The sequence below is a fragment of the Schistocerca americana genome, chromosome 2 (assembly GCF_021461395.2).
Source record: "Schistocerca americana isolate TAMUIC-IGC-003095 chromosome 2, iqSchAmer2.1, whole genome shotgun sequence".
In the NCBI taxonomy this organism is placed as follows: Eukaryota; Metazoa; Arthropoda; class Insecta; order Orthoptera; family Acrididae; genus Schistocerca; species Schistocerca americana.
The window spans coordinates 355,651,691-355,672,937 of NC_060120.1; the positions used below are offsets into that span (position 1 = coordinate 355,651,691).

The 21,247-nt window shown below is 36.6% G+C and overlaps 1 protein-coding gene across 1 annotated transcript in view; it reads right to left on the reverse strand.

Annotated features, from left to right (window-relative positions):
• The window catches only part of LOC124596339, a 145,191-nt gene extending 125,423 nt beyond the window's left edge, over nucleotides 1-19,768 (reverse strand). Inside the window, exon 1 of the mRNA XM_047135442.1 lies at nucleotides 19,617-19,768. Coding sequence (XP_046991398.1) covers nucleotides 19,617-19,742 — 126 coding nt within the window. The 5' untranslated portion in view covers nucleotides 19,743-19,768. The remainder of the gene's footprint in view (nucleotides 1-19,616) is intronic.
• Between the last annotated feature and the right edge of the window lie 1,479 nt (nucleotides 19,769-21,247).

A 21,247-nucleotide genomic window follows, 5' to 3' on the forward strand; every position in this document is an offset into this window, starting at 1 on the left:
GTCTAAGTTTAAATTCTCTTTACTGAAATGCATATGCGACTGAATTAAAGATGACACCTTAGATGATCACTTTCTTATTTTTTAGTTACTGCCATTTGCTTAACATTCACATGTTTTAATTTTAGATAAGATGTGATAAACGGTCACATTTTCTTCAACACAAAGACTCCACAGCTCACATTACGAGCGTCACTAGAAAGAAGAACGGTAGATTCAACCATCAATTTCCTCTATGACAAATAGTGTTGTGGACAGTTTTTATCTAGACTTGTGTGAGACTTTAGTGTCAGCTAAAAGCCTAATGTGCCATGGAATGTGTCAAAGAACTCTACTTCTAAAGGCTTTCTGGAGAGTATCAGCGGCCGCAGTATACCAGATGAGTCGATACTGCGTGAAAATTATTTGAAACAGGTGTATGAAAAGGCTCTTGCTGATATCAAAAGTAACATTGGTGACCAATATATTTGGCTTTCCGTGGACAAAACCACTGACCGTCGGTGTAGATTTGCCGGCCGGTGTGGCCGAGCGGTTCTAGGCGCTTCAGTCTGGAACCGCGCGGCCGCTACGATTGCAGGTTCGAATCCTGCCTCGGGCATGTGTGTGATGTCCTTAGGTTAGCTAGGTTTAAGTAGCTCTAAGTTCTAGGGGACTGATGTCCTTAGATGTTAAGTGTCATAGTTCATATATGTTCATGTGTGTGTGAAATCTTATGGGACTTAACTGCTAAGGTCATCAGTCCCTAAGCTTACACACTACTTAACCTAAATTATCCTAAGCACAAACACACACACCCATGCCCGAGGGAGGACTCGAACCTCCGCCGGGATCAGCCGCTCAGTCCACGAGTGCAGCGCCGTAGACCGCTCGGCTAATCCCGCGCGGCTAAGTGTCATAGTGCTCCGAGCCATTTGAACCATTCGTTGTAGATTTATAGCTAACGTCGTACTGGGGAAATTAGATTCCATGGCACCAGGAAACTCCACGTTCTCCTGTGTAAAGAACGTGAGAAGACTAATCACAATACTCGTGCCCGTGCTGTCATGGATGCCCTACTCATCCTACGGCCAGGAGAACTTGGGGTGAGACATTTTTGTTGTTGGTGACAGACTGTGCTGCCTATATTGTAAAGCCGGGGTAACACTGCAAGAATTCTATCGCAGCAATATTCATTGCATCTGCTTTGCGCATTGCTACAATTTTCCTGAGGTTAACAGTACCATTTCCAATGTCACGAAAATATTTCTCGAAGCTCCTAAACGCATTCAGTCCTTTAAGGAAGTACAGGGTACGTTCACAAAGTTTTGAGACTAGGCCCCGAACGAAAAATTTATTAAATATTTATGTACAATGAGCTACAAATGACCTTTGGGCATCATAACACCGCTCCCAGAGTTTTTTCCATTGTTCATAGGCTCCCTGGAACTCTTCGCGTGCAAGGCTGTCAAGGAGCTTCGTCGAAGCTGAAATGTAGCGCTGGAATCAAGTCGAATAGCTTCCCTCTCAGGTCTCTCTTGAATCGGGGGGAGGGGGGGGTGGGGAGAAAAAAAAGAAAAAGTTACTGGAAGCAATGTCAGGGCTGTAGGGTGGCTGCGGTAGTGTTGCCGAAACTGCGGCGGCGGCGGCTAGCGATGTGTGAGAGGACGCATGTGAAGAACCCAATCGTCTTTATTCTCCAGGCGGACGCGATGGACTGGATCCCTCAAACGTCGGAGCACTCCAGCGTAAAACTGACCTGTGACAGTCTGCCTGGCAGGAACAAATGCACATTCACCAAATTTTCACCAGTTCAGCTTATTGGAGGTCTCCCAGCACGGTCATAGTCATCAACGTCCTCGCGGCGGCCATCTTTGAACCTCTTGTGCTATCTTTATATGCATCTTTCATCATACCAAAAGCTTCTGTAGCGGTTTTCGTTCAGTTTAGCACAGAGCTTTATCGAATAACGATGCCCCAAATGATGCTGCATTTTCAACTCTTCGAGTTTTCCATGGGAGTCACCAACACGCACTCGCAATACTAGCAATCTACTCACTCCAGCGTCTTGGAGGAAACTGCCACAGGTGCAGTCCGGTACCTAACAACCCCCACTACTTCACCTAGTCAGTGGAACCAGTCTGCATACCCTCCCTTACTCAGGAAAAAAATTAGTCTAGAGCTCTGTGAATACATACTGCAGCTACAAATTTCCGCCTCCCTCCTGAACCCATATTTCACGTTGGTGCACGTGGTTCTTGGCAGATTTACATTGTGCAGAACACCACAACTAAGTCAAAGAAATAGTAGACACATCCAACTCTAGTGAATCGGCTTTTACTGAAAAAGCCAAAACAGCCCTTTAGAATAATAAGTATGGTGCATCATTCACATTTTTAAGAGTTCACTTCCAGCCCTATTGCTATTCAACACCTTGAGTCTGCATCTCTACCACTGAAAGAAGCTGTAGATGTGATTCCAAGGTGAAGATGTACCTGGGTGAAGGGTACAACATGCATCAATAAATGAAGGAATATTTTTTACACGAATCCAGGATATGAAGAAATGAAGATGTCTACCAACAAAAACGTACTGAAAGACATTAGAAAAAGTTTCACTTTAAAGAACTTAGAAATGTGCATAGCTTTGTAATGAAATAATAGCAAAACGTAACATAAAATTTCTTGTTAGTTGTACCATTGGACCACTGACTGTGGTCATACATAGGTACCCACCACAAACGTGAGGTTTCTACGTGAATGACAAGCGAAAAGAATTTTTCGGTAAAAGATCACAATTGTAGCATGGCTAAAGATCTCAATTGTTTATATTTTTTTCGAATGCTAATATAAGTAATAGAATTTTGTTTATTCCTGAGAAGGAAATGGCACAGCTATGTCAAAATTATAAGAAAATTTTCCACATTTAAAATAATTGTTCATTATATTTCTCATTTAAAAACTCCGAAAAGGCTAAAATAGTTTACATAAACCTAGAACGGGCCATTCCAAGAAAACAGAGGACTAAATAAATTTCACAAAAACCTAAACATACAGGCCCTGGTTATAGCGCACCCTACTTTATAAACTTAATATAAAGCAACAACTTAATTGTTATGTCAGCTACATGAAAAAATTAACAAACAGTTGATGTAATAAATGGCAGTTCAATGTTATGAATTCAAATTAAACAAGAAATTTAATGAACACACAACTATTTTAATGTCACACTGTTCACGTGTGTCGAGGTTCTTTATTGTCTTTCCTTACAAATCATTATGACAATAGCAACATGTTGTATCGTGTTTGTAATCTATAGCGTTTTTTAAATACTTTGGTGCATTCAAGTGTCCTTTCATTACTGATTTACATCAATAACACAGTGGGCACATCAATTTACGTGTACCATTATATGTTTCATCTCTATGTGTAGTTGGTGTACAATGGTCAGAATACTGCACATCCAGTTCCACAGAAAGTAAAAGCATACTTTACTATTAAAAATAAAGAGAAGACTGTTTATGTACTCTCATATATCTTTAATTAATACATTGCAGTCATGATTATTATATGTGAACCATATGTGTGGCAGGAATGTATTCTTAAATATCATATGCAAAACTGATTCTTTAGTCTTTTCATACAGTATTTGGTGCAAAAATTATCAATTTTTACACAGAAGCTGCAAACTTCCTTTGTGTAACTTTCAAAAATGGCACTACAAAAAAAGAAAATCTTGTTAGCAAAGGATGTGGAGAAACATTTCGAATTTCAAAATGATAATATAAATTTGACAACTATTTTGAATTACATCACAAGCCTTAAAATCATAACCACACTTAAGCAAATGAAGATGCAACAATGGTTGACCAATAAGAGTATCCTGCTTCACTTGTAAAGGCTAGAACTACTAGATTTTATCAGGAACATGTTATTTAATAATGTATTATCCTGGAAAAGGAGTTTTGCTATTTGGTGAAACATGGACGATAAATAGTTCAGACAAGAAGAGAATAGAAGCTTTCGAAATGTGGTGCTGCAGAAGAATGCTGAAAATTAGATGGGTAGATCACATAACTAATGAGGAGGTATTGAATAGGATTGAGGAGAAGAGAAGTTTGTGGCAAAACTTGACCAGAAGGAGGGACTGGTTGGTAGGACATGTTCCGAGGCACCAAGGGATCACCAATTTAGTATTGGAGGGAAGTGTAGAGGGTAAAAATCGTAAAGGGAGACCACGAGATGAATACACTAAACAGGTTCAGAAGGATGTAGGTTGCAGTAGATACTGGGAGATGATGAAGCTTGCAGAGGATAGAGTAGCATGGAGAGCTGCATCAAACCAGTCTCAGGACTAAAGGCCACAACAACAAAGAACCCTGGAAACATAATAATACTATTTTACAGTTTTCTGTAGACAAAGATGCCATTCTTTGTCTTTAATTCCAAATCACCTCAGAAAACTTCAAGTAGGTTACCAGTATTACACAAAATATTTCTTCTCCATGTGTGAGTCTCAATTATCCATCAAAGGCACCATTATTCCATTGATTTTTCCTATAACAAGCTGTGTCAGCAAACTTCAAATCAGTTTATAATATATCAGAAAATAATGTTGCTCTCTTCTTTGATTCATTTAGTCATGCACCTTACACTGCTCTTTTTATGTCAGTTTGCATGCTGTCCCTTTTCTGCCAGCTTCCTTGGTTATACTGCATAGTGTAGATTTTGTGGTTTTCCTTTGTTTCTCTTATTGTAGAAAATGTCTTTTCTGTAGTGCATGAATGCTTTGCATCAAGGGCAGATATGTAAAATCTACTTGCATTATTAGTTAATAACAAAGTTTTTAAACATGGCTGCAGCAGCAACTGTTAAAATTCTTCACAATAAAGGATGGCAGCCAAAAACAGTTGCAGGATAGAATTTTTTTATTAAAATTCTATCCTGCAACTGTTTTTGGCTGCCATCCTTTATTGTGAATTATAACAATGTTCTGTTATGTATGTTTACAAGCTACAGAAATTATGAATGTATTTGGTGAACATTAAATAAATGGTTCCATCCATACCCTTCAAATCTTCTAAGTGTTATGTACCTAATTGTATGTCGGAAAATATATTCTTGATATATACTGCTAAATATAAGATCCATTCTGAATTACAACAGCAACATCCCTCCCTGATCTCTTATCAGTAGTTGGTGTTTGTTTCTGACATTACTGTCAATCTCTTATTAGACAGCTCTTCAAATTTAGAATTAGCCTAAACTGCTAGTAGATTCAAATGTAAACTGCGTAATAATCTTATTAAAATCAACAAAGTGATCAAAACTCGACCATATATGATCATTAATGGAATTGTGTAAAATTAAGCAGCACTGGTCCATCATTAACCTCAACAGCACAATCAGCAGAAAGCACCACATTGCAAAGCCACATGATAAGGGGTGGCACTTACCACCATGTGCACATGCTGATGAGTACAAACCAGTGCTTTGCTTTCTGCCAGTTGAGCTGTTTAGGTAAATGATGGACTGGTACAGCTTGATTTTACATAATCCCAGAGGTGACCATATGCAGTTTCTGACCTCTTTTTCAGTATATGGGACCCATCAGTTCACCAGATGCTGGTACTCTTTCTATCATGGGAGAGTTCTATTTCATGACTGTGGTCCACTACTTAGTGTAAAGTTGATTACTATGAATGCTGGGTGATCCCAATTTGTTTTCTCAATTGGACCATGCTTTGACTTTATCACACCTGATGATGCAGATAAAATGCTGAGAAACTCGTCGTGCTTATAAATACACACAGCTGAAGCAGTCTTATCTTTAAAAAATATTTTACTTTCACGAAACCATGTAACACAACAGCTTCCTACAAAAAGGTGAGAGGTGTGATCCAAAAGTAATGGGAACTTTTAGTTTTCTTAAAGAATCTTTATTTATTCATGAACATCAGCTTTGTCCCCTTCGATGTAATTCCCCTCAGATATAAGACATCCACTTTACATTATGGTGTTCAGCTCATTCAGAGATTTTTGTTTTTATCTCATCGGTGGTGGCGAAACGACGTCCTATAATGGTTCTCTTCAGCGTCAGGAACTAAGGGTAGCAAACTGACAAACTTTTATGGTTGTCTTCAGATTCGGGAATAGAAAGAAGTTGAAGAGGCCATGTCCGGTGAATATGGTGGACAAGACAACATAATGGTTTTGCTTCCTTCGCAAAAAATCATGAACAAGCGTTGAGGTGTGAGCAGAAACCTTATCGTCATGCAGTTTCCACTAATGGTTTTGCCACAACTCTGGCCGTTTTCTTCAGATTGCTCCCTGCCAACAGAGCGTAACTTCTAGGTAATATTCCTTACTAACCATAAGGTAGGAACTCATAATGCACTATTCCACTGTAATCTAAGAAAATTGTGGGAAGAACCTACACAAGTGATCGAAGCATGTCTAATTTTTTACGGTCTTAGCTCTTCAGGTAGTTTCCATTGGGATGACTGGGCACTGGTTTCGACGTCACACCCGTATACTCATGTTTTGTCACCTGTTATAACCTTTCGTTGTCGGGATCGTTGGCGACCTCAGCGTGATGTCTGCGCAATGTTCTAAACGTTTCATGTCCAACATATGTGAAAAAATTACTTCGCATGAGCTGAAGGATATGCCGACATCATCCGCAACCTCTCTGATAGTGATGGAAATTTTCCAGAACAATTTTCTTTACTTTTACCACATTGTCGTCAGTAATTGATGTGCTAGGGTGTACATGGCGGTCTGTCTTCAACGTCTTCTCGATGCTCTTTGTAACGTTTATACCACTCGTGAACTCTTCAAACAATGGAAAATCCAGTATGGAATGTAACAATACGAGAGAAGGAAAGTTGCCACTCACCATATAGCGGAGATGCTGAGTCGCGATAGGCATAACAAAGAGATTCATACAATTATAGCTTTCGGCCATTAAGGCCTTTGCCAGCAGTGCACACACACACACACACACACACACACACACACACACACACACACGTCTGCTGTCTCAGTGTGGTTTCATTCCTCTTAGACTGCTGAATATGTGTGCAAATTGCGTTTGCATGAGAGATAATTGTGTGAATCTTTTTGTTGTGCCTATCTTGACTCGTGAAATCTTGTCATAGTAGATTCGCCCAAAGCCACGGATAAAATTTCGAAGTCGGTGCTGCACTTTATTCCATTTTCCAAGCAAAAGTTTTTCGGTCCACGTTTTTCGAAAGCACAAATTCGCAGAGCACTCGAAAGCACGTGTAACTTCGACAACTGTAAACAACAGACTAAATATTACCCGGACACTAAATCGTGGCAGTCGGCAGCGGGTGTAAACAAACGAGACGACCATAGAGAGGTGCGGAGGGACATGCCCCGCTTCCCTCTCGCACAGCAGCCAGCCTATACCCGTGTTCGCGCTTCAGTGAAAACAGATCTGAAGCATGATACAAGTGAATGCCGAAATCAATGAAGACATCTATCGCTACGAAGTGCGTAAGTTATCAGAAATGACACAAACTACAGCTAAACACAATTTATGATACAAAACCCATTTAATTCAATATCTACATCTACATATATACTCCGCTAGCTACCAAGCGGTGTGTGGGGGAGAGCACAATTCGCGCCAAAGTCATATTATCCCCGCCCCCCCTTCCCTCTGTTCCACTCGCGGATCGCGCGAGGGAAAAACGACAGCCTGAACGCCTCAGTACGAGCTCTAATTTCCATTACCTTTGAATGGTGACCATTGCGCGATTTGAAAGTTGGTTGTAATAATATATGCTCTACATCCTCGTATCTCGGAATTTAGTGAGCAATCCCTTCCGCTTAGTGCGCCGTCTATCTGCAAGTGTGTCCCATTTCAAACTTTCTATGAGATTTGTAACACACTCGCGATTTAAGTAGGCCTACTGCATGAAATAGTTTGGCGATTTATTTTAGTAACTTTTGGCCGTGTACGTGTACTTATGAGCTATGTCCGTGCGGGATGAGCTCTCATGTTCCGCTGTGTATGTATGAGTCCTCACTAGAGTCATTAGCACGTATTATAATGTAGTCAACTGCAATTTCCATTACGCCATAGCGCCTCCTCTAATCATGCTCTATCTCTTGCACATTTCTGCAGTACCCTTCCCAGTCGTTTGGAATGACAGAATTGAAGGCACCGTCTGTCAGTTTTTTGAGATTGGCTGCAGACATGTCGCCAGAGACGTCGTGATCCCTCAGTACCGTTTAATTTTCGCCCATGCAATTTCCGTTGCCTTCAAGTTTCAATTGTACGGCGGTAAGCGAACCACAGCGCGAGCTGCAGTCTTAACCAGTTCGTCTACTACGTACGTCTTTTCACTCGGTTTATTCGCCTGTACAGGAGCATACAGCTCAGCCTTTGTCATGCTGTCATTGCATTTAACTTTCCTTTTTCGCAGACATTCTACCATCTCCACCCTGGGATAGTATGTGTTTTGTACACCTGCCGACAATACGACGCACTGTCCCTAACAATGATAGATTTTGGCGGAAGATTTTGGGAGCACCATCTCCGAAAACCACTTCTCTAATTCTCGGTTCTTTTGGCCGCGATAATCTTCTTGCGTCGATTTCGTCCAGAACTTTAGATCCGCTTGCTTCACAGACCCATTTTTCGAGCCAGCTCTTGGCATCCACCCCATAGTCCAGTCTTCAATATTTAAAAAGCTCACTTCAACAGAGGCAATTTTTTTTTCTCCTCCACTCAACAATTAGATTGATGCTTCGCAATGCTATTTTAGCAACATAGTAACTTTATTACTTGTTTGCATTTATTTAAATATTTTTTTCTCTGTATCTCCATCAATAATATCTTTTGCTTCTCACATGTATCTCATTAAGTTAAAATCTTTTTTCTATTCACCTTATTTCACACACCATATACCGACCTCTTTGTGGAAAGTCTAGTTGCTCTCTTAATAACCAAAGGAAAGAAAATCGATTCCGGGACGGGTTGGAGATTTTCTCCGCTCGTGGACTAGTTGTTATGTTGTCCTCATCGTCAATTGACACCCAGTCATCCTCGTCACCGGCGCGTAAGTCGCCCAATGCGGCGTCGACTGAAATAAGACTTGCAGTTGGTGGCCGAACTTCCCGGAATGGGGCCTCCAGGGCAATTTGCCATACGCTCATTTCATTTCAAAGAAAAGCACTGTAAAATTTGTTTGTGTATGTGTAGTTTTACCGTTTTCATTTTTGTTCATTTTCTGTTGTAGACAGGATTACATATCCATTGTATCCTTATGTTCAAAGAGTAATCTATAAAACAATGGACTGTCCTGATTAAAAGGCATTCTATTTACATCCTTCTTTCCTCAGAGATGCGCTCTTTATTTTGCAAGCTACAACAGTAGTATCATGTCTTCCATCACAATACAGTGAACTGCAGGGATTTGAGATTGGGAAGAAGAGAAATGAGCATCTAAAAGGTCTTTTTCCCCTTTCTTGTCTGATATTGAACTATAATCTCTGAGAACTGGAAACTGCAGGGCAAATTTTAAAAAAGAGTAGGAATGTTTAAAAGATGTGAGGACTGACGTGGAGGAACATAAATTAGGATGTAACATCTTCCTGACTACATATTTCTCATACGATAAAAATTGACACATTACAATCAATGCACATGGGATACCAATGTTAAAATTGCTGAAACACCATAAATAGAGGGACTTAGCAAATGAAAGCATTAAGAACAATAAAATGAGAAAACAAAGCTGGAGAGTAAACCACCAAGTAGTACAGTGTTTTCAGTTCATATTTTAAATGTTATACAACACGTGATTTTATCTTGCTACAGAAACAACATAATGACAGTGGCATCTGAAACATGATGTAGACACTGCAGAAAAACTGTGGCAAATTAGCAATCCAGAAAAGTAGATAGTGTGGAAGACTGAAATAAACTTCCACCACAGTACTGAAAACAACTTCTAAATATGAAATCACAAACTTCTGTTTTAAAATTCCTATGAATGGTGATCTAATTTTCACCATTGACACATTTTCCATATAAGTACAGTACCTGACAGATAGGGCACCATGTACTAAGGTGCAGAATTACTTTTCTAATTGCATGCATAAAGAGAAGATGCTGAGAAGAAGAAAAGTGGAAGTCCAACAAACACTTGATAGTGGCCTTATATACAGAAAATCAACTTCACATGCAGTACTAGTAACAAACAATACTTACGTGGATCAGAACACAATTATTTTTTAAAAGAAGCTTCAGTTGTATGAATGGTTAATGAAATGGATTCTTTTGGTTAGAAGTCATTATGCTATATGGTGCATCTTTATAGAAAACACACAACAAATATTAAGGACAAATAATATTAGTTACTTTTTCATTTTCCTTAGCTCAAATCATACTGCTTTGAAGGGCTATTGATCAAATGTGAAATTATCTGAAGGGATGTAAATTCATTACTAGTGTAATGTCAACTGTTCACATCATAAACTGATTTTCAGTTACAGCATACATGTACACAAGGCTCCTCTTTTCTTAATGCATGATTTTTTTTTTTTTTTTTTAAAGGAAAGAGAAAAAACTCTGAAAATGTATTACATACTTACCCTCAATCAGATTTTGTGTGTGTGTGTGTGTGTGTGTGTGTGTGTGTGTGTGTGTGTGTGTGTTTTACCAGCTGTTTTGATATGATGTTTCACATACAAAACTAAGGTATACTTCTTCATATACTCTTGAGTAACTTAATGACCCACATGTGCCTATAGACCAGTCAGCATATGAAGATCCCTGATAGCTAATAGCACTGTTACCAGCATTAAAATGGTAAGTGCTAATACCTGCAGGTGACAACAATAGCTGTCTACAGAGCTGTGATAACATTGGGGCACTGCCATGGACACCTTTACAAAGATGCATTACATGACTGGTTGAGGTTGGTGCATGAAGCTGCCTTGCACAGATCTCTGCAAATGTTGGGGATCAACTTATGCCAACAGGGCTATAGTAGCAAACTGGCCAAATAAAGCTGCAAGTGAGTATGCTTATATTGTGCTGGTTTGTCAGGCAAGTAGTAAAAGATTTGAAGTAATCACCATTGTGTGACATGCTAAATTATTCCACATTCACTGTAATGACAGAAGTGCTCACTCACTCACTCACTCACTCAACCCCCCTCCCTCCTCAACAAAGAGACAGCAGCTGTTTTTAGTTCCATTCCACATGAGCATATACACGAAAGAATACACTGTTGTTCTCAATCTTGCAGTTGACACCCACTTCTCTTTCTGAATTTCTGCAAGTACATATAGTATTTCTGATTTATCATATGTTGTGCAAATACCTGCAGGCCAAAAAAGCTAATCTCCCGGATCTGCTCCCACATTTACGTACTATATATTTGCTGTTCTACTTTAACATTATCTTGTGTAATATTGTGGTCACACCTAACCCACAGCCCATATAATATGGACAATGATAAGCATAATGCATGTGGCACCTCCACTGGTAAAGACTTCTACTGAATGGCTTAGAGCAACTGAGCATAAAGTCAGTTGAATACAGGTTCAAAAAAGAAATAAATAGGACATCACCTTTTCATAAGTCATGAGATTTTGGTGATGACACAAAGTCTATAACTATAATTAGTCTATTAGCATTTAACAGTTCTCTAGCATATGGGAAATATTTTAGATTAGGTTGTTCACATATCTACACAGTGAAACTGTGACATCACACTTCAAGAAAGTTTTTTTGTGTCTTGTATTGGTACCTTACATGACAGGAAAAAGATGTATCTGCACAAACTTAAGAATTATATTTTGCTCAGCATAGACGAAGTTACTTATAATGAGAAGAAAAAAGTTTATTGGATTTACGTTCATGAAGTATGTAGTGGCTGAACGTCAATAAAAATTCATCAGATATTGGGATCAGTAGAATAAATAGAGCGAGTGTGGCACACACTATGAACACAATGAGAAACCAGCAGGCTCCAACTCACTAATATGTCACTAAAATATTAATTTAAGAATGACACACAAATTTAAACTGTGACTGGAAAACAAGACATCCCAATTACCTTATAGCTGATTCAAAAGTAGAAGTTTCAATTCAAATGAACTGGTTACCGTATGGGATGATGGATAGGGTATCTTTATATATGCACTATATCAAAATATGTCTGATTATAAAAATACCATTATTTTGTGAACCTCATTGTCACTAAAGTAATCAGCCATAATTCAGTTTCTCCTGTTCTACACCTAGTTAGCAAACAAATATTTCAATATTCATTCACAAAAATGCATATATATATAATAATGGCATAGGAAACCAGAAAATATGATGAGCTTGTGATTATCACATTCATACATGATAGGCAACAAATTTATGAGGAACTTTCCCAAACACTGTATCATTGGTCAATAAGTGTCAGACTACACACACACACACACACACACACACACACACACACACACACACACACACACACACAGAGAGAGAGAGAGAGAGAGAGAGAGAGAGAGAGAGAGAGAGAGAGAGAGAGGTCACTGATGTAAATATGATGCATTTATTACAATAAAAGATTAAGCTGTTCTCGACTCAAAGATCAATTTGAATATTGCAGTGCTACATTAGGTGTGGTCTTACCGGAGGTGACACTCCCTAAGTTGACACCAACTTCCGAAATCTCTCACCCAGCCATGTATGGGCGGGCCTGTAGTTTAACATAATATCCAAATCATGGTGTAACTTAGCATTTCTAACACACACAAATCACGGCCAGAAGTGAATGCAGCAGTAAGTTACAGCAAGAAATCGTAGGACCAACTACGAATTGAGTCCTGACTTTGCATTTGTGGTGTGACACATAGTCATGAGCTGTATTCAGTTCAGTACATTTTGGGTAGGCTACTTCAAACAGAGAATTCAAGGAGAGGTGAGAGATTAGCATCTTAAACCCTACATCTATACCAGAAAATATGTTGTCTACAGCACGAAATAGCTGCAAATTTCATTGTCTCAGTGATTAAATAAGTGATAGCAACAAAGTTAATCACTTCATATCTATTTTGCTTCAAACAATGATCTCAAAGTTTCTACTTTAAGAAGATTAACATTATGTAAATGATACCATAGCCTCAGCATGATTTGTTAATAACCCTTTCAATACAGTTCTTCAGTTAGTGTATTTTATGTGAGTGTGAGTACACTTTGGAAAAAAAACCTCATTTATATATGCTAATGAAACTTCTGAATGCCACAGTTTATTAATGAATATTATTTCTATGGACTGATGACTGACTTGGTTAATATACCACAACAGTCATTCAAATTATAGCCAGCAGAAGGATATTTCATGTTCATTCCTGATGTCTACTTATGGCAAGTACTGATGAATTCAAAATCACAAAGTGTATTCTAACTGATATTCGTGAGTTACATTGTTGGGCCTAGTTTTCTAGTGGTAAAGCATGCGGCTGGAAATTGATAGGATGCAAGATCAAATATTGGTCATACCACAGAAATTTTCTGTCTGCCTTTAATTTAGGTTTCACAGTGTAAGGAATCACAAGGAACAACACTTGGTTCAAATTAAACATTACTCTGAGGCCCCCTTTCCCTGGTTGTGTAACTGGGCTAAGTTAGGGACATGCAAGTCACCAAAAAGGCGGCCATTTGTTGCATGTGGCTATTGAGCCACACAAAATTGCATATTATGAGTGAGACAGCCAAACTATAGCTGGAAGAGTAAGGAGATTCAAATGTGGAGCTAACATTATGTTTATTAATAACTACAGCATTCTGGTGTTCAAATGAACCCTAGGTTGAGTTGATAAACTTATTTTAATTCTTCCCCTAACTGCTAATTATTGCAACTGTACAATACATGTATGTACTTTCATATCTAAGGGGGAAAATGAGAAATATACTAGCTAATATTTGTTTTGATAAAATAAACAACTTCTTACAGACATATGTGTATTACTTATTTTTCCATTGCCTGCATCGTGCTGCAGGTATATTTTTCACTACCAAAATGCTTATGGTTATACAGACCAATAGCATGTAGGGTAAGCAATAAAACCACAAAGTAATTAGCTGTGGAATTCTGCATACATCTAACAACATTGCATTTAAATGCATCATATTAATTCATAGAATTCAGAGGAGCAACGCAGGAGGTGGACAAAACTATGCACCTGGCATGACTTTACCTATATTTTTCACAGGAATTTAAAGATTAATATACAAAATCTGATAGTCTTCTTTTAACAGTAACAAAAACTCAAAACTTTTTCACAAATTACTGATCATGTGAAAAAGTTGTCTGTGCCTACCTGAAACACATCTGTAATGCTTAGATCTTAAGGGAGAACGGCGTGGGCTGGAACTAAGAGGTCTCTAAAGGCTTTGCTCAGATCAAGATCTGTTGCTTACAAGGTTATAACATTACGGTATTCATGACATTTCTTACAGCTGGTCCAAGTCATCTCCATAAGGTATTCAACAGAGGATATACCCATCACAAAAACATTTCACCAAACATTAGTTATTTATACGACGACAATGACGATACCTCCACAGATCTATATTGGCTCCTCTGATATATTTCATTTTTTGGAAATGATCCAATATACAACAGTTAATCTAAGATGCAGGTTTTTTTTATTTTTACAAATAACAGTTTCACTTAAGAAAATGAAGGTTAATTACACTAAAAACCCAATCACAACCAAAAAGTAAGAAGTGTAAATAGTATTTGGAAAAAACTGGTGGAACAAATACTTTGGAGGATGATGCACAGACAACATGTCTTACATAACATTTCTGGTATGCAATTAGTTATTCAACATTGGTCAAAAGTCAAAGAAGTGGAACCATCAAGAAAAAAAGAGATTTTAAGAATACTTAGTTTTACTTTTAGATGTACTGTGAATACACCATTATGTCGTCGTTATTCAAATGTGAATAGTTATATGGTGTGCTATTCTGTGTGAATATAATTTGGACAAACAATCAAAAAACAAATATTTAAACTTCAAAATAAGCACTAAAGCCATTATAGGCGTTATTATGCACAAACAATTATGATAAATAACTTAGTCATCCAGTATTATCCTACATGCCTATAAATAGTTTATGTTTTCTGTCTTCATACATGGAGTTTAGAAAATTAAGCTTCGGTTCATAATTATGAAAGTATAGATACCAATTATTTTCATGTGGAAGTGCACATCCATAACCAGGATCAGAAACAACCATTATCAGAAAAAGTTGCTGTATCAATCTAAAATAATCTTCAGAGAATTGCTGGAAAAGATAACTATGAGAATAAAAACTATTCATGTGAAGAAGAATTGCAAAAAAAGCAATTTCTATAGCACTATGTTGTAAAACAATAATTCAGATTGATACAGGTCTGCTACTTTATTATAGAGTACATTTCCCATCTTCACTGTTTCTCTTCTAATGTATGGCTGTATTTTTCTATATAATTCATGGCTACACTACCCTGTTGAGTTTAACCTGTCAATGCATAAATTTGTTAGTGTCTATGTATTCATTCACCTTACAATACAGCACAAACTGCAGAAATGAGACTTGCAGAAAAAGAAAAAGGCATAGAAATGGACTGATTGAAACTTCTGCATATTTGTTTGTATGAAATAAGAATGAAATATAATTTCTCATGAAACTATATTTGTAAGAAGCTAATGCATTTCCCTCTATAGCTTACATACCTGATAATTTATAAAATGACTCATGGACATATGTATTACACAACTAATTGTACCACCAAACACTCAATTGATACCATCACATCTTGGCTTCAAATCATTACCAATTGCTCAAGTGTACAGAAAATTATTATAACATACAGTATTACATATATTGTGTAGTTATACCAACTGGATAAGTTAATAAAATAATGATCATCCTTTCCGTATGTAGTAGATTCAATAGCTAAGACGCAAACTTATTTTCAACAATATAATTATGTGAGTGACACATCTGAATCTTGATCTGATATAATAAATAGAAGAAAATTCTATTTAACTTATGGTTTTCCCCTTTCTTGATTTTAATTACTAGTTACTATCAGTAATTAGTCATGATATCAACATTATTAACAGTCATTATTTGATGGAAGAGAAGTGTTTTAACATATTTAGGATTCCTAACTTACACATTATAAACATTGTTAAAAGCTTTTAATAAGTATTTTAAATTTAATCCTCTTGCATATCTCACAAGGGCTTATCTTTTTCTTAAGTTTTTTTGTTTCAGGGAAACCAGCTGCAATATTATCAACTAAACAAATCAAATTCAGTCACAATATAGCATAAACACACAAGATATTATTTGTTATTCAAGCTATTGTTTAACTGTGGTAAATAACTAAGCTACTGAAACTAATCCAGTATTACAGCTGCAATAGTAATTTTGGTCATATTCCATAGGGGTATTTAACAATAACAATCTATTTTATAACTTCACAAAGTATCAGGTAAGTGGAAACTACACTGAGAACAGGTTTAAAATTCTTTCCTTGTAAATTATGAGAGAGAAATTCGAATTAAATTTGAATCACTCTTTCCCCCTTACGAGTCTGTGTGCCAAGATAAGTAGAATATGATGACAAATTTCGAATTTATTATTATGTGTAAAATCAGTTTTATACTGTTCAACATTAATATTTTATGGATTGTGGTTTCTGAAAATAAATTACTTGATCTATTAACATATAAAAATTCAATTAATACCTAGATTTAACAAGAGAAAAAACTTCTAGACTTTAAGAAAATTATATTTTCTTTGATGTAAGTAGTTATTTTACATTATCTAAATATATGAACCAATTAACAATGTAAGTATGCACAAACTGTCAATACATATGACCGTTGTTTAACCCTTGCATGCATAACAGGGGTCTTTCAGAGCTGGTAACTTTCCATTTTATCAATAAACTGACATAAAATATGTTTATTTTGGTTTGCATTTTGCTTAATCTTTGTAAATACATTTGACCTTATCTAGGAAAAACATTATTTGGTGGAAGTTAAATTAATTATTGTTCTTCATTAATTTTGTAATCCTACTCGTCTAATGCATGGCATGGATATCTTACACCCCCTGTCGAACAATTCATATTTTTAATACGTTATTTATCTTCGATCTTAATGGCACATTATGTTGGCAAGATTACTACAAACAATTAGCTGTTGCCACATCTTAACTCACTGTTCAAAGTCATAAATACTGCAAATGGTACAGCTGAGTATCCTTTTGGAAGTATGTGTCTTTATGCCAAAATTGTTTCAGATGAGCGTAAGTTAAGTTTCATACACAACATAATTATGCAAGATACTTTTACTCTTTCCTTATAGCATGGATTCCATATTATCTCTTACAAGAAAAATAATGTCATCTGAACTCAGTGCAAGTTATAAGAATTTTGAATCTACATTTCCTGAACGATAAGAAGCTAAAACTTTTTTTTTTTTCTCTCCTTTCTTAATAATGAAAATGACAACTGATGACACTGATGGTCCCCAGGATAATCAGACCACATCTTCTTTGATTCCCAATGAAGACAGCTTATGGAAATGTTGATTTCTTTATTGATCATGAGCAAACTCTGTGGAACAAAACACTACCACAATGCAGTAGAATTTGAGTACACAATATTGTGAACATTACACATCCAATAACAGGTAGTGTTATTGCAACTCTGAGAATATGGGGGACTATTTTATTTTGCAAAAGAATGTTACAGGAGATCAAGAACCATCTAATTTAGGAAAGGTACAGTGCTAGTATAAATGAAAAGTTGGCAGAATAACATATCTTAGAAAATGATACATTCTGATAAGACAAAGCAAACCAGCATTACTACTACACAGTAAAGACACTAACAAAGACAATGACAGGAATGTCAATAAATACTACAATGGATAATCTCTTTCAGAAGAGCTCAATTATTTGAAGAACTATTGCTGGAAAAGATTACAGCAATGGGAACTTTAAAATGGAATGCTAAGCAAATTCCACCAGAAATGAAGGTTTTCCTCATAATTTGGGTTTAAGACAATTTGGCTACTGCAATTTATGCAGATAATGATGATAATAATAATAATAGTCCCACAGATCAGTTCTCTGCACAGCACTGCCACAGCAAGTGAAGGACGTAAAGAAGCATACGTTGGTCGCATTCCAAAATTTGTAGCCGAGAGTCTTTACCAGACGAAAATGCACAAACAACTGTAAGAGAAACGCAAGCAGATAGGCTTCTGTCTTTTGACAAACATAATGGATGTAGCACCCACAAATGTTGTCTGTTTATTATCACAGTAAAGCTGATCTAGTCCAAAGTCATATAAGACAGAAGAAGAATTTTTCTCAGGGAACTATGGCAAAAATAAAATGTCCTGTAAGCCATGGCACATTGTGGAGTTACTAGCCAACAGCTAAAACTTGTGAAAACTAAGATCACACAAACGATGCTTCCTATGGTCACACCCATTAGACACAAAAAGTAAAGCCATTTTTTAAAGTTACTTTTTACTTTTTTTATGAACACAGCTTCTGGGGTGAGGCTAGTAAAACTGGAAGTCTGTTGTTTTCATAATAAATACTGTTTTAACCATTCTGTGTCACCACATCCAACATAATTTGTTCTGAAGTGGGAGTCTCATAGCATCCCTATGAGACTCTTCTCATGCAATAATTTAGCCACTCACACAGTCAAGGGTTAAGATGAGTCATTACAAACAGAGATCTATTGATAGGTATCCAAATCTACTGGGCAATAAAATGAAGTATGTAGGCATCCCGAACATAAGTATTCTGCAAACATCCAATGCAACTCCTTCATTAGAAACACAGCTACGTATGTAATTAATTCACAAGCTGAAACAGCATATCTGTTACTTCTTAAATACAAATATGGACTTTATCGAATATTGTGGTATATTATTAACTCGGCTATTCTATTATCACAGAATATCACAATCATAAATATCCAAAATATCTAGAAATTAACAGAAAAGCCTTCTAAACCGAGCGGAAAATAGAAACTGATTTATGCGACAACTTAGTAATAAAAAATAAATGTGTAATGCTTTATAAGTTAAATGTAGTAAGGCCGTAAACATATCTCAAAGAGTGAGAAAATGGTAATGTTTTCTTCCGTTGTGTAACTAAGAATGTAGCATAATAGATCAGCTGATCGGGTGTAAACAAAAACAAATATCAATAGGATTTATTCTGCAGCCCATCGTCTTAGGATGTTTTAACTAATTACAGTGCGTCTTGAAGGAAACAACAACGTGCAACAACCAAGAACGCTGGTTTGATGTCAGAATATGCGTGTGAAATAGTTCTACTTGGTGAAACGCAGCACTGACTCAGGCAACGCTGATTTAACTGCTACAGTGTTTTTGTTATGATAAAGAGCAAATTAACAAATTGCGTGTAACTAAACGTGATCAGCGTTAACCAATGTTTCTGCGCAAATCATAATAATGCAATGGATAACAGGTTAAAAACGTCAAGAGTGAATAATGCACCAGGAAGCTTAATAAAAGAGGTTACGTATATTAACGATACACACTTACTTTGGTTTCCAAGCAGAATTCGATTTTGTGTATCAGGTTGTCATGGTTTCGTTCGTCTTCTTGATTTAACTGTACCAGTTTCGGATCATTCCACAAACACAGTCGACAAAACCGCCTATTGAACATAGCACGCTACTCACTCAAAAACTTTCCGCGCTGTTTTATGATCGATATATATATATATGATCGATATTTATGAAAGGTTAACTTGAAGGTGTGCTCCAAAAGCAAAGTTTACGTTTTAAGACAATAATGACAATATAATCTGTTATGCTTACAAATCGCATACATTGCTTGCAATCTGTTCTTTATTTTACTGTAAAAGGTTACTAATGGTTCTCTTACTTTTTATATATTAAGTCCGTTCTATTTTTATTTTATTTTTTTAATTCCCCCTTGAAATACGTTCAGACCTATCTACATGAGCACTCTGCAAATCACTACAAAATACCAGACAGGATATAACTTTTGCTGTGCTATTTAATGTGATTTCTTACTGTTCTATGGTGTGTGTGAAGATTGCAGTCTCTCTGGAAACAAAATGGAACAGATGAAAGATATTCGTAGATTCCAGCAGGAAAATCATTAACACGATATAGGTCTAGTGATCTTAATATATTACGCTGTTAAATTTTTGTCAATATTTGTGTCTCCAAAAATTGTCATCCTATATTTAGACCATTTGTAAAATATAGGTTCCTTTTTCTTAAAGAATGTACATATTACTCGATATGATGTGTCATTACTGGACTTATGTGTTGATTTTGTATTTGTATTTTATTCGTCTCATAACACATATTTATGGATCATCCGATCATTCTGTACAGGAGATGCATCAATTTTAGCCTTATGATATATGTACTTACATAATTCCCTAACACTACTTTTTACCAATACAGGTTGATATTGGACACAGTAATATTGTTAAATTGTTTTTATTATGATGTAACAGTACATTATCTTTATATATGTATACAATATTATACACAATGCTATAATATTAAACAGTCGCACTACTCAAATGATGATTTCATTGTTCATAAATTCCTCAATTCAATAGTAGCATTTTCCGACCAGGAGATCATATAGTTTTTTCTTCAGTGAGCCTGCCCCCTTGCTCAGTACATCTCTACCCCAGAGTTTTTTGTAAATTTTCTTTCCCATGTACTGGGGTGTCTATTTGTAGAGTTGTAAGTGATGTTGTAGAAGCATGACATTTTCCTTGTATCTAATGTTCTACGCATGTTTGAAATAGTTTTCTTCCATTAGCTCTGGGTTACTATGTAAAAAGATGATAATTTCAAATATGTACAATGCAAGGATAGGTAATATTTTTAGGTTCTTGAATAATGGGTGGCAGGATGTTATTGGAGGGGCAGCACTTTTTCTAACAAATCTCTTTTGAAGTAGCAGGATTCATAATATGTAGCTTGAATATCCCCACGAAATTGAACCATATCTAATTATGGATTCAATGTAACTGTGGCACACCACTTCTCTGCAGCTTATGTCTGTTATACCAGATAGTATATCCACTGCAAAGGCAAGGCTGTTTAATTTTGTAGTTAAATAATCTATATGTGCTTGCCAGCTTAGATTTTTGTCCAGATTTAGCCCAAAGAATTTAACGG